The sequence below is a fragment of the Lemur catta genome, chromosome X (genome assembly GCF_020740605.2).
Source record: "Lemur catta isolate mLemCat1 chromosome X, mLemCat1.pri, whole genome shotgun sequence".
Classification (NCBI taxonomy): Eukaryota; Metazoa; Chordata; class Mammalia; order Primates; family Lemuridae; genus Lemur; species Lemur catta.
Genome location: NC_059155.1, coordinates 33678919 through 33691994, shown reverse-complemented (window position 1 = coordinate 33691994; position 13076 = coordinate 33678919). Strand labels below are relative to the sequence as shown.

Genomic DNA, 13076 nt, shown 5'->3' with positions numbered 1-13076 from the left:
TGTGCCCAGGGTGTGTGTGCGGGGAGAGGGTGGTCACAGAAAGAATCCACAGTCAAGATCCCTACTTAGGAGCATACAGGTAATGACTAAGTGTATTCGTCCTCTCAGAGATACTAGATTTTCAGAGAACTGGATTTCTAATGGTGAAATTTAGGCAGGAGAGGTGGAGATTTGGGTCTAGAAGACCTTTCAGACAGCCTTCGACTCCATCTATGAAATAGGCTAGCTCGGGCTTAACACATTTGCTGTGTGAAATGATTTTCTAATGAATTAGGCTGCTTTTAAGCCCCAGGTTATTTTGTTGTCACCAGTAATGCTTTGTTTCACGAAAGCTCAGCCAGGACTATCATGCAGGAGATAGATTCTTTTAACATCTTGAGGTCAGGTGCTTTCTCTGACTTTGTGTCGTTCTATTGAATCAAACCTGGCAAGCTAAAGGGGCTTTCAGACTTTTTAGGTACCGTATTCAAAGGTTGGGAAGGCTGTGAAAACCCCAGCGGTCCCCAGCTGCCCCTGAACGTGACTATTTGTGGGTTGGTTTTGAGAACCCGGCCAGAGCCGCGTTGGGAAAACGGTTCGCGGGAAGCCTCTCTGAGAGCAGAATGAAGAGGTGGATTTCGTGCGGAGAAGGAAGACCTTGTGCGACTATGGACCAGGTTGGAAGAAGGCCCATGGTGAAGGAGAGGGGCACCTAAGCCAGGGACCCCCACCCACCCCCAGGAAGGATGGAGAGGTTGCAATAATCCTAAAGGGAAAAGCCCTCCAGGCTGTAGGCCAATGAGCGGCGGGAAGGAGGAGTGAGGCTGGGGAACTTCTCCCAGAGCCAGTCAGAGGGGACGGCTGTTGGGAAGCCAATCAGCGCGCTCGAGCCCGCAGCCCCTCTGCAGTAGTTATGCCAGAGCGCCCTGTGTAGAGCGGCGGCGAGCGGGCAGCTGAGCTCGGCTGCCAGGAGCCACCGCACGCGTTCCACACCCTCCTCTCGCACCGCCCGCGCCCGGTCCCAGCGCCGCGGTGCTGGGGTCATCCCCGCTGCGCTCCACGCCGCGCCCCCGCACCCCGCAGGCCAGCAGCCGCACGACCGCCACCGCCTCCTGGCCGCGCGGCTCGCCTCGCCCCGCCCCGTCCCTCCTCGCCCCGCCCCACCCCGGTCAGCCCCGCCCTGCCCCGCGCCGCCAAGCGGTTCCCGCCCTCGCCCAGAGCCCAGGTAGCTGCGAGGAAACTTTTGCAGCGGCTGGGTAGCGGCACGTCTCTCACTCCTCAGGGCCACTGCCAGGCTTTGCCGAGTCCTAGGACTGCTCTCGCTCCCGCTGCCACTCTCCCGCGCTCTCCTAGCTCCTGGAGAAGCAGGATGGCCGGGACCGTGCGCACCGCGTGCTTGGCGGTGGCGATGCTGCTTAGCTTGGACTGCCCGGGACAGGCACAGCCCCCACCGCCGCCGCCGGACGCCACCTGTCACCAGGTCCGCTCCTTCTTCCAGAGACTGCAGCCAGGACTGAAGTGGGTGCCTGAAACTCCCGTTCCAGGTGAGGAATTGTCCCTTTCGTGTTCCCCGCGCCCAGCGGGGAGCCAAGGGGAGCTTGGTGGCTGTACCCCAAGCGCGGTAGCCCTGCCGGGCCGCGGTCGCGCACCCTGCCGCTGGGCACCTGGGAGTGGTCAGTGTGCCCGGGGCCTGGCCGGGTCTACTGAGGGAGGGATGGAGGGAGGAAGGGTGTATGTGGACCTTGTCCGCATCCCTCAGGCTTGAGCTGCTGTCAGGGAAGGTGCGAGCGGGAGGAACCGTGGGGATCGCTTTCTCGTGAGCGCCCATTTTTTGGGAGGGCGGGAAGGTGGGAGCTGTTTCCCCGAGCCACTGCGAACTGGCGCCCCACAGCCGAGCCGGTGCCTCGGGAATTTGCCACCCTTGCTCGCACGTACGTGTCAGAATTTCAGCCTTAGCTGGACCGCAGCTCCGGCCATCCTTTTCCCCAACGTGCTCCCCGCCCTCATTCCCCAGCCTGGATTTCCGAGGCTCAAGGGCCCAAGTGCAGGCAAAGTTGAGGACAGATTTCTGAATCCGCAGTGGTGGGTGAACACATGCTGAGGGAAACTTTTGAGTAGGAGGGTCACCAAAATGAGGAGAACTGAACCTTTTCCTTCCAAACAGCGTCCCTTATCTAGGTTGGCAAAATCGCGTTAAAAAACGGTGCTGCTGGCCCAGAGAACAGGAGTCCAAAGATGATTTAACTTCTCCTCTTCCCAAATTGGACCCTGAAGGGGAGATGATTTTACGTGGAGGAAAGTTTCTGAACGCCTGCCTTTTGTTCTGCACAATCAGATTGTGCCGTGAGGAAATATTTTAACCTTAGCCGAGGGCTGCTGCTGTCAACAGATGAATATTAATGGCCTTGTGTGATTGACTGTCCAGCGGTTGGGCTCCTAACGCCTCCCTTAGAATCCAATTAGGACAAGTTTCTACACTGACAATTCGGGCAAGAAGAGTCAGTTTCAAACAGGTTAATTCATCAGAGATGCGCTCGGAAGAAACAGCCAGTTTTATTCGCTAACTGTAAGACGTTTGTGGCCTCCAGGGTCTCTTCTCCGAGACTCGTGCATCTAGTGAGGCACGCGTGTCGCGCTTCTGAGGGATCCTGGAGCAGCCCTAGCCAAAACTTGGCTGGTGGCTCTCAACAAGTCACGGAGGCGGGCCTGATGTTTGGACCAAGTTGTGAATGCGGATGCTTGCCCTGTGGGCGCTGCCAGCGACCGTTCACTGGCAGGTTACCTAGGCAGCCAGCGCGCCCTCAGCCTTTTCTTTAGGTTGATGAAAAGAGCCGAGCGAGCCTGCTGTTTAGTTGCAAAGGTAATTGGTCACCCTTTTTGGTGACTGAAATGCATTTGCGCATATGTTAAATACTGCTTTGCAGGATTTCGCTCTAAGGGAGGGTAGAACCACCTCTTCCACTGTTAAGTGTTAATAACATACCACGTGGGCGTGTGCAGGAGCCATAAGGGGCAACCTATGAATCAGTTCCACAGAGCTGAAACAACGGGTGAATCTCTCTCCCCTGGAAGTGCCATGGTAATTAGATTGCTAAGGACAGAGAACATGCTTTTGTTGATAATGTAAAAATTGGTCCTCACAGGCTGAGCCCCCACAAGATGAATGGGCCTAAGGGGTTGAATGGGGTTGGGGCCACACTGGCTGATTCTAAGCCAGGGAGTCAAGGTGGTGCTTAAAAGAAAAAAAAGACCAGAGGGAAGCACAGATACTCATTTAGCAACCCCCCTGTACACACACTTATGCAGGCACTCACCCTCCCCCAGCTCTCTGGCTGCCTGCCTCTTTGCAGCATCTGTATAAAAGTATTGGGAGGGCCCACACACTGTGTATGAGATTTTGGCCTAGGCTCCCTCCCGGCCTAGGGATGGCCATACTTATAAAGAACAGGGACTTGTAATAAAGATTTTTCATTTTCCTATACTATTTCACAAACTCTATAGGAGAAATCACTTTTCAAGGGTTTTCATCATATAAACCCAACATTTCCTGCTTCAATTCTATTTAACAAACGTAACCCATGTTGAGCACCTTCTAAATGGCAGGCACTGTCCTGACTGGCACTGGAGCAAAGCCAAACTTCAAATATAGTGATCCCCATACAGCTACCATGTATCCTGGATTTTCTGGGGCAGTGCAGATTTCTAATACTCGGTCCTGGCATGAAGCCATGTGTCCTGAATTTTAGTTAGGCAAATATGGTCACTGTAGTTATGGAAAACATGGTGAAAATCCTAAATGTCCATGTGCGGAAAGAGCTCATCAGTATTTCAGAGAAGAGATGATAATGGCAGACGAAATACAATGGCAAGTGCATAATTTCAAAATGAATAAATGTGTAATTTGCTGCTGTCGTTCAGTGGTTGGAAATTGAAAGAGAGCTGCAAATTATTTGATAGTTATGAACCGTCATGATGACCGCTTGACTTTTTTCCACCCATCTATATTTTAAGCCATGTTCAGTTTTCCTGCTGCACTGTATTAACTGCATTAAAGCTTTCGTTGTCTCGGATCAAATGAGATTTGATCACAGTGAGAAGAAATCCTCAAGAATGTCCTGTTTCACTTAGGGAGAGCATTTGGGATTGACTGCTAACTTTGGCCATTAGCAGAATTGGGTTAGAGTGGATAAGGTACATTTCTTATGTTAATATGGATGAGAATAAATGGTATTTGAGGTCAGCCAGCCTAAAAAATAAATCCCTGGTGCTGAAGGACTACACTAGACTTCCACAAAGCTGACCTAAAGCCTTACAATCTCATGTTCCCATTTCTTTGGGAGTGTTCAAGGCACAGGATAGCGATTCTAAATAGCATGTCCCCCAAATCCATAGATCTCCTCATACCCCACTTTTTTTAAAAAAGGATTTGTAACTTGGAAAGCACCACAGATGGAAACCAGGCGCACAGAGTTAGCATTTGGCAGAAAAATCCGTATAACTTTCAGTGCAGCTCTTTTGCCCTTATTTAATTTAGAAAAATTCAGAAAAAAGCCAATGAGCTCATAAGTCTAGATGTTTATTTTGTTTTGCTTAACCTACCCACAGGCGCAATCAAGAATGGATACAATTTTAGGCAAGGAAAGTGAGCTAGTAATCAGACAATGATGTTTCCAATTGTCTCAAGGGAATGTTACAGAAGTCTGAAAAAAATTCCTCTAAACAAAAATCAAGTGTAATTCACTTTATGAATGCCATGCACCACTTTTCTGGGGGCGGGGGGACATGTAGGGGACGGATGGGAATGGGAAAATCAAACAAACCCTGGTAGTGTTGCAATTCCCAAAAGATTGAGGGATCTTGCCTTGGAGGGCCTTGGAAAGTACAAGAACCAATCTAGAAGGCCAAATGCCTATATGGGTAAAAGGCAGCCTTGAAGAGCCAAAATTGACTTGGAATTTCTCAAAATAGATGAAACAACATAAAAATAAAAAGCAACATTCTTGAAACAAAGAGAGAGTTTGGTATTCAGTTTTTTGCTTTTTTTTTTTTTTTTCCAGTGTGAGAACTAGCAACCGTATCTGGGTTGCCAGCTGTGGTTCCCCAATTAGTTTGAAGCAGTTAGCAGTCCTAATGTCTGGAGAGAGAATAAGAAGTGAGGTGTGGGAAGGTTTTTTCTCCTCTGAGATTGCACTAGACATTTGGGTAAGCAGGTGATTTGTTAAAACTTTGAAAAAGTTGTATTATTGTGTGCTAAATTGGAATAGTTTAGAGAATTCTTTCAAATGTGATCTGAATATATTTATTACGCTAATCCTGATGTTGGTACTGAGATGTGCTTAAAGGGAGCCATGAATCTGATGGAGGAGATGGCTGAGGATTGGTGGGGCATGTTGGTCTGGAATAAGTCTAAGACTGCCAACTCCTTGGCAGGCTCTGTATTAGGTGCTGGGAGTGAAGAGAGGAGTGAGACACAATCCCTTTTGTCAAGGAGTTCACAGTCTAGTGGGGGAGCACACAAGATAACAGGCTTCCTAGGAAACTTGTAGGATTAAATAGGGTGAAAAGGGCTAGAAAATACCTCCAGGAAATTGGCTGAAATGGTCACAATAGCCAGCGTGGACAAGGGAAAAGAACTGAAGAGATGGAGTGGGAGATAGGGAGAAGTCTTTTAATAGGGCCGCCATCTTAAAAAGAGTTTTCTGAATTCTTGGAGCAAATTCCATTTTGTAAGCATTAGGAAATACAGACATAAGATTTTGATGGATGCTAGATGACACAGATGGTGTCAGTTTTGCAATGTGTTTTTTTCTTATGGGTTGGTAGGTTGTATCCAATATTTTGATGCAATATTTTTGAGTATTCTGCTACTTCCAATCTTTAGAGTTGCAATGTTTGCTGTTTACTGTAGCCTAGAAAAAGGCTGCTTATTACCAACCTGGGAGAAAAGAGTCCTGGATTTGTCTGGTATGAGACAAGACAGACAATATGTTTTCTCCATAAATGACAGCTATCAATGACCATGCCAACTTCAGTGTTTGATGCATATACAAAAGCATGGGTCTTAAGTGGTATCTTATTACTCATTTCTAAGAAAATTGAAGATAATCACTTATAACTTGTGCACACGATACATCATTTGGAAAGAATTTCACTGGGGATCATGTTGCTCAACTGAAAAGTTCTGGCATGCTGAATTTGTACATTTTTGTGAATGCTTCCTTTTACTCTGATCTCTAGCTTTTTTCTGCATATGGTTATTTGTATGTTTTAGATTATAAGCTTCTTAAAGGGAAAGCACTGCATTTGAGCAGGGTTGAGCGCAAGGCTAAGAGCAATGTACAACATTTGGTAAATAATTGACAGAAATAGAACTTCTAGATAATTATGTATTCTCTATGAATTCTCACATACTTTCTCAAGCTATATGTCATCCTACTTATTTTAAAAGCTTAAGTTCAAATTGTTATGGCACATTATTGGGGTTTGTAGACAAACTTTTCAGGCTACCGATATTTTAGCTGGAGACAGACACAGGCTTAGCTCAGTTAGCTGGCGACTCTTACTGGCAGGCAGGGCTTATTAATATTGAGTACTCAAAGAACAAATTGAAATTAGCAGCATTGTTATGACTGGCTTAGTTTCATTAAAGATCAACAATTATTATAGCACATAAATTGTAGGCCATCTCTTAAATCAAACCCTCTTTGATTTAATGTCAACTAGACCTTTCTCGCTAAGGTTGATATTACCATATTTGGGAGTTGAGCTATAACACATGCAAGAATCTGTTGAAGTACCTCACAAGTTTCTGTAACCTGGAATCAGAATTCATGTACAGGCTCAATTCAAGAGGCTATTCCAGGAGCCAACATCTATTCAGCCCTAGCCAATCTTGTAAATGGGTTTGATGTTTTTGGTAATCTAGGATCTAATGGAAAGTGTGGGCAGAAAAATCCCCCACTCATCTGCCCATATTTAGTAAATTGTCTGGCTTGAAACAGGATCCTCGACACTCCATTAAGAAATGAGCATCAGAAAATAGAATCCAAGTCATGGGCCCTAGACTGGCTTTAGAGACATCATAAAGTAATGTGAATTTACCTTCTGAGACATAATGACAGGGAGAATGAGGTTCAGAAGGCAAGGTGAAGGTAGGCATACCAGCAGAGAAAATGTGGATTTTGAAATGCTGCGTGTGTAGGGGAAGCAGAATGCCATCTGGAACATTATAGTCTCACTTGAATATCTTGTTGAATATACAAAGTAAAGAAGATTTACTTCCGTACTTCAAATTAAGCCAATTAAAGGCCAATTATCCAAGTGCTAATTATTAGAAATACTTGTTTGCAATTTCTTAAACAGAAATGAATCCAGATTTATTACTAAGAAAGATGTTTTCACTTTTGCCTCTGTTTGTGTGTAGCTGGACAAAGCCTTATTTGAGAGTTTGTCTTTTTCCTCATGAATAAAAAGGAGTCAATGTTAGAATCAAAATGCATCCCTAGTGTTCCAAACAGTTAATTACTTCGAGTAGCTAAAATTGTATTTATATGCTAGATTAGTAAATCTACTAAACTCTTTGAAGCACACTTAATAGGCTTATAATGATAAATAATTGATAGGAAGGGAGATAAAATACAAGTGAAAGTGGCAATAATAGGGGACAGGGGAGTCAAAGCCATTATAAAAGAAACCTCCACAAATTGTATTCCTTCTTTCCACTTGAAAGTTGAAAGATGTACATGTCTCAGTAGAAGTGATTTTTGAAATATTCTGTATTTTTCAAAATTTCCACAATGAAGCATATGTTTATTTCTTATAAACTGAGAAGAAAGCAAAAGTTTAGAATAAAACTTGAATTGGCCTTTTTGGGTCTGCCTTTTGAAACTAAGTTTATTACTGGAAAATTAGAAGTCCTAACTATGGCAACTTTAAGGTACATGTTTCTAATTATATCTTCCCTACTAGACTGTGATATCTTTAAGGTTAGAGGGTACATCTTATTCATCTTTGTATCCCCACTGTCTAGCACAGTACATAGTACAAATAATAGGTAGTCAAACCATATTTATAGACTAAATAAATGGATGGAGTTAGAAATGTATTACAAGCATAAAGTTTCCAGAAAGCCAATATTTAACTAGTTGATTTAATTTTACTAATACACTAAGGTTTCTAAAAAAGGTAAACACTTTTTCAGGTCAAAAATTCATTTGTTGTCAATAGGTAAGTGATACTGGTTTAATTCATTTGGCTGCACAATGACTCTCTGGAAGAAGTAGACTAGCCAAGTCTTACAAGAGGTAAGTATTTTGCGCTTGTTTATAAGGATATTCTAAGTAATTTAAAGATAAATTAAAGATCTATACATATACATAAATGCATATATTAATATTTATCTTCACTTTACAGATCTGTGGTAATTAGGTTTGTGAAAATATTAGTAATGCAACTTGGTGTCAGTTACAGAATCATACATTGAGTGTATGTAAATTTTTCCTCAGTGTTTTGTGTTTCTTCTCTATGACATCAAGCTTCATAAATGTACATTTAAAAGGATATAATCCAAAGTGCATCTTCAGCCATGGAAATTTTATTTGGGTAGGATAAAGGGCCTCATGAGAATTCTCTTAATTTCTGTCTGCACTAGGCCAAACTTTCAATTAGTTGGCTAGGGATGACCTATCGGAAAGTCCATTCAGATAGTGGCCCAAACAGCAAAGAGGGTAAAAAAGAAAGGGATGATATTCATTTGAAAAAGAAATCAGAATTCTATTTGTGTATTCTCCTCCTTAAGTATGGTTCTGTTCCCTCTCTCCCAAACCCTGTATATTAGTACTTACACTATGTATTGTGGCATCCTGGGATTCTCCATAGCTCTTTGTCAAATTTTGCTTTGGATGATTGAAGCTGAGGAAAACATGGTGAAGAGAGTAGGAGTTAGAGTGACAGATATAGAAAGGAGATTAAAAGCTTTCATTCTAGTATATATCAGAAAGTTAACTGGCACATAACAGATGGAAAGGATTGGAAAACATTTGAATTTGGAAATTTGCATGTGTGCAGAGATAATACAGAGGGATTTCCTAATTGCATTTGGTTCCCAAAAATAATTTATCTGTACTTCTTCTTACTTAGTATCCATGTTTATTGAAGTACATAGCTTGTTCATGGCTTCTTCCAGACCCTGTGCTTATTGAATGCAGGAGCCATGTTTGATTCACTGTGATATCCTCTAGAATGGTGAATAGAGTGCCTTGTACAGAGTTATTAGTGGGACTAATTAATTAATTTGTTGGAATAAATGTAAGAATAAACACTTAAAGATATAGTCTATAGGACTTGGCCACTATCCAATGAGATCCTAGGATGGTATATAACTACCAAATAATGGATTCTCTGAATGCATCATTGTCTAAACTGATTTGCAGCAGATACTGAAGAAGGGGTGGCAGAGTTGAAGCATATTTACCTATTCTCTGTGGCCCTGAGAGCCTTGTTGCCCCTCTTTCAAAACTGAAGGTTGAGGAGGAGGTGACAAGTGGGGAAAGATTTTTAACTGCAGCTTTACCTAAATGTGGTGTTTAGATATGTTTTATACACACACACACATATATATACACACACATATATATATATACCTATATATATTCACAGATTATATGTATGTATACATATATAGATTTCTATTATTTTGATAGCAATAAATAGTAATTTTGTGCATTATTTAAACTGACAGTTGTGAATTGTTCCTCTTAACAGTAGGTGGTCTTTCATAATAATACCTTACATTTGTGTCATGAAAGCCTTGCTTTCACATCTCTCGTGGACACACAGTGCAACCACTCAAAGTGTCTGTAGCTTCTGAGTTCCAGCAACCTGCCTGGTTCTAACACACACACACATTTGTAAACTCACACATGTACACATATAATATCCCTATATCTGTATGCCTTTAATAATCTAGAGAATAAGCCTAACTTACTGGGAAGAGCTAGAGGGTACAGTTTTTCAGACATCATGTACCATTTTCTGTTGGATTGGGCCCAAGTTGTTGCTGAGCTAATTGTCACTGATATCATAGAGCTACTGTTTATTTATCAAGTTTCATCATTCCCCAAGTACAAAGATGTGATCCTTGTTAAGTAGTAATAGTTAACCCATACTGTGAATTTGGCCCACTTTGGAGAACTATTAATACTTCTAGCACTGGCTGCATTGCATGTTGGGCTCCATAGAAGTGAGAATGTGACCCAAGGGACAGTTTCCAAGTTAGGTTTCATGGAGTGATTGGGGGGACCACATTAATCTGTTTTGGAAAACAGATGGAAATTCACAGAAAAGGAACTCACTAATAATGAACTTTATGTGCTATCTCTGCATAAATATTAAAAGATTTTTTATTCATTCTTTACTTTAATCAACATTTATTGAGCACTGATATTATGTCATGTACTGAGCTAGGAACTGATGAACAAGATAAAATCATTGCCAGCAAGGAGCTCCCTGCCTACTGAGGGAGCCAGACACAGAAATCCATGGATGTCAAGGCAGCATGATGAGGGGTGCCATAGAGCTGGGCACGGTGTGAGGGCCTGAGGGCTCTTGAGCTATGGACGAGGGTGCCTAGTTGCCTTAAAAGGGGTATTATATCATGTAATGCATGTGCAAAGGTACAGAGTTAAGAGACAAAATGACACGTTTGTTGGACTGGAATAGTTGGAGCTCTGTGCTCCAAACTCTGAAGGGAAGATGAACTAGAAAAGTAGGCAGGGAATGCTGAGAGTTCAGGTCATATCCAAAGATGATGAGGAGCCAGGAAAACATCTTAAGAAGGGAAATGTTTTTTAGCATGGAGGATAATTGGAGAGTGAATGGTGGCAGGGAGTTTTAGTAACACAGGGGATAAGGCAGGGGGCAGTAAATCAGAGAATAAAAGCTAAACTTGAGAGAATAAAGGAAGTAGAGTAGACTTGACTTGGTGACAGGACATGAGGACAGAAGGGAGAGTCTGGAACTTCTAGTTTTTCTGGGTGGTGGGGCTGTGGCACATAATAGGTGCTCAGTAAATATTTGTTGAATAAATGAGTGAAATATAAGATCAACATATTTTAAAGGGCTGGAACAGTGATTGCAGTTTTAAACAGGTTGGGTTTGAGGGGTCCTTTGATCATTAAGGTAGAAAATTTCTGCTAGGTAGTCAAGTTGTGTTTTGGATCACAGAAGAGAGAGAAATCAGGGCTGGAGATGCATACTTGGAAATTATCAGCATATAATGGTAATTGAAGTCCTGGAAATAGATGAGATTACGGGGAAAGAGTGCATATATTCTTCTGGAGTTCAGGAGAAACATAGTTGGGACTCATCAGCATATAGGCTTAAGTTGGAAGTCATGGGTGTGGATGATATTTTCCAGGCTTTTGCATGTGACATGTTTTAAAATGTATTTTGCCAACATCTGGTGATTTTTTAAAAAAACTGCCAAAGACTTCAAGAAGTTTCTTGATTAAGAGAAAGTATGAGTGAGTATATGTTGTCATAGTCCAAAACTTTGCAAATAAGATAATGTACTACCAAAAATGCACACGTGCACATGCACATGCACACACATACAAGAAAAAAGGATTCAATTTCTATTATTTTTGATAGCAATAATTAATATTATGCATGTTATTTAAACTGAAAGTTGTTAGTTGTTACTCTTAACAACTAAAGTGGGTGGTCTTTCAAAATCATACCTTACATTACTTTCATCTATCTCATGTACATACAATGTAACCACTCATAAAGTGTCTGTTACTTCTGAGTTCCAGTGACTTGCATGGTTCCAACATGGCTACCCTTCTGTCCCTTCCCTGAGGGGAGTGCTCTTCCATTCTGGAGAATGAAAGCTATAACAGTGTGTAGCTTTTGGAGCTCTGCTTTGCATTCCACTTCAGACTTGGCCCTGCTGGCTAGTCTCTAAAACATGCGGTTCCAAGTAAAGGCAAGGAATACTTGTGTAATTGGGCTGATCTTTCTTAAGTGCCTATGGAGATATAATATTTTTTGTTCGGGGCTGGAGGAGGGTTGTATAATTTCCTGTTTCTCTGGCATAAACGATTTCTTTAATTTTCCTGTTGTTTAAGAGGTTGCCTTTATTGGGGTTTCCACTTTCATTCAACATAAGCTTGAAACTCCTTGTATTCCAGTAGATTTTTTCAAGGCCACTTTTAGGTTGATGGAATAGTTTGAAAGGGCCACCAGGGAAGATCATGAAAAATAACATTTACTGAATGCCTACTATGTGCCAGTTGCTTTATATTTAGTCTCTAATTTAATCAACCCAGCAAACCTGAAAGGTAGGTGGTGTTATCTCCATTTTACAGATGAAGAAACTAAGGAAGGCTCAGAAAGGTTTAGTTTCCTAAAGATTATGTAAGTAACGGAGCCAGGATTTGCATCCAGGTTTGTCTCACTCCATAGCTCATTCTCTTTCCAGTGTACTCAGTGGACTATGAGGAGAAGGAATATAGTCTGTACATAAAGTATTTGACTTAAATTCCCATACTCCTTTGACTTTTGTGACATCATGTACTCTGGGTTCCCCTCCTACTTGATTCTGGCCTTGCTTGTTTGCCTTCTTCCTCCTACCCTTTGTTAGATGTAAGTGTCCCAGTAGTGTTTGTCCTTTGCCCTTTCCGTTCTCTCTTTGCTCATTCCCACATCCATTCCCATGACTTCATTATCTTTGCTGTTTGAATGACTCTCATATCTCTTTCTTGCTCTCCAGTTCAGTATTTCCCAGTTGCCTGCTGGACATCTCCCTCTGGAAGTCCTGCCAGTGCTTCACTTTCAACAGAGCCAATTAGTCCATCATTTTCTTTTCCCATCTGCACAAACATGTCTCTTACATTCTACATTTCTGGTGATGGCATCTCTGTCTGGCATCCAGACTTGAAACCTTGAAATCTTCTTTGACTTCTCCATTTACACATCCCACACCCAAATTAAGTGGCTAAGTATTTCAAGTCTAACTCCATCATGTCTCTCACTCTTATGCCCTTGGCATGTGTACCCTCTATTTAAGTATAACAGGCTGAGAGAATGAATGAGAA

General features: G+C 42.5%; 1 protein-coding gene across 1 annotated transcript in view; it reads left to right on the top strand.

Moving 5' to 3' along the window:
* Positions 1-1115: 1115 nt before the first annotated feature.
* The window catches only part of GPC3 (glypican 3), a 414862-nt gene continuing 402901 nt past the window's right edge, over positions 1116-13076 (top strand). Inside the window, exon 1 of the mRNA XM_045538900.1 lies at positions 1116-1523. Coding sequence (XP_045394856.1) covers positions 1349-1523 — 175 coding nt within the window. The 5' untranslated portion in view covers positions 1116-1348. The remainder of the gene's footprint in view (positions 1524-13076) is intronic.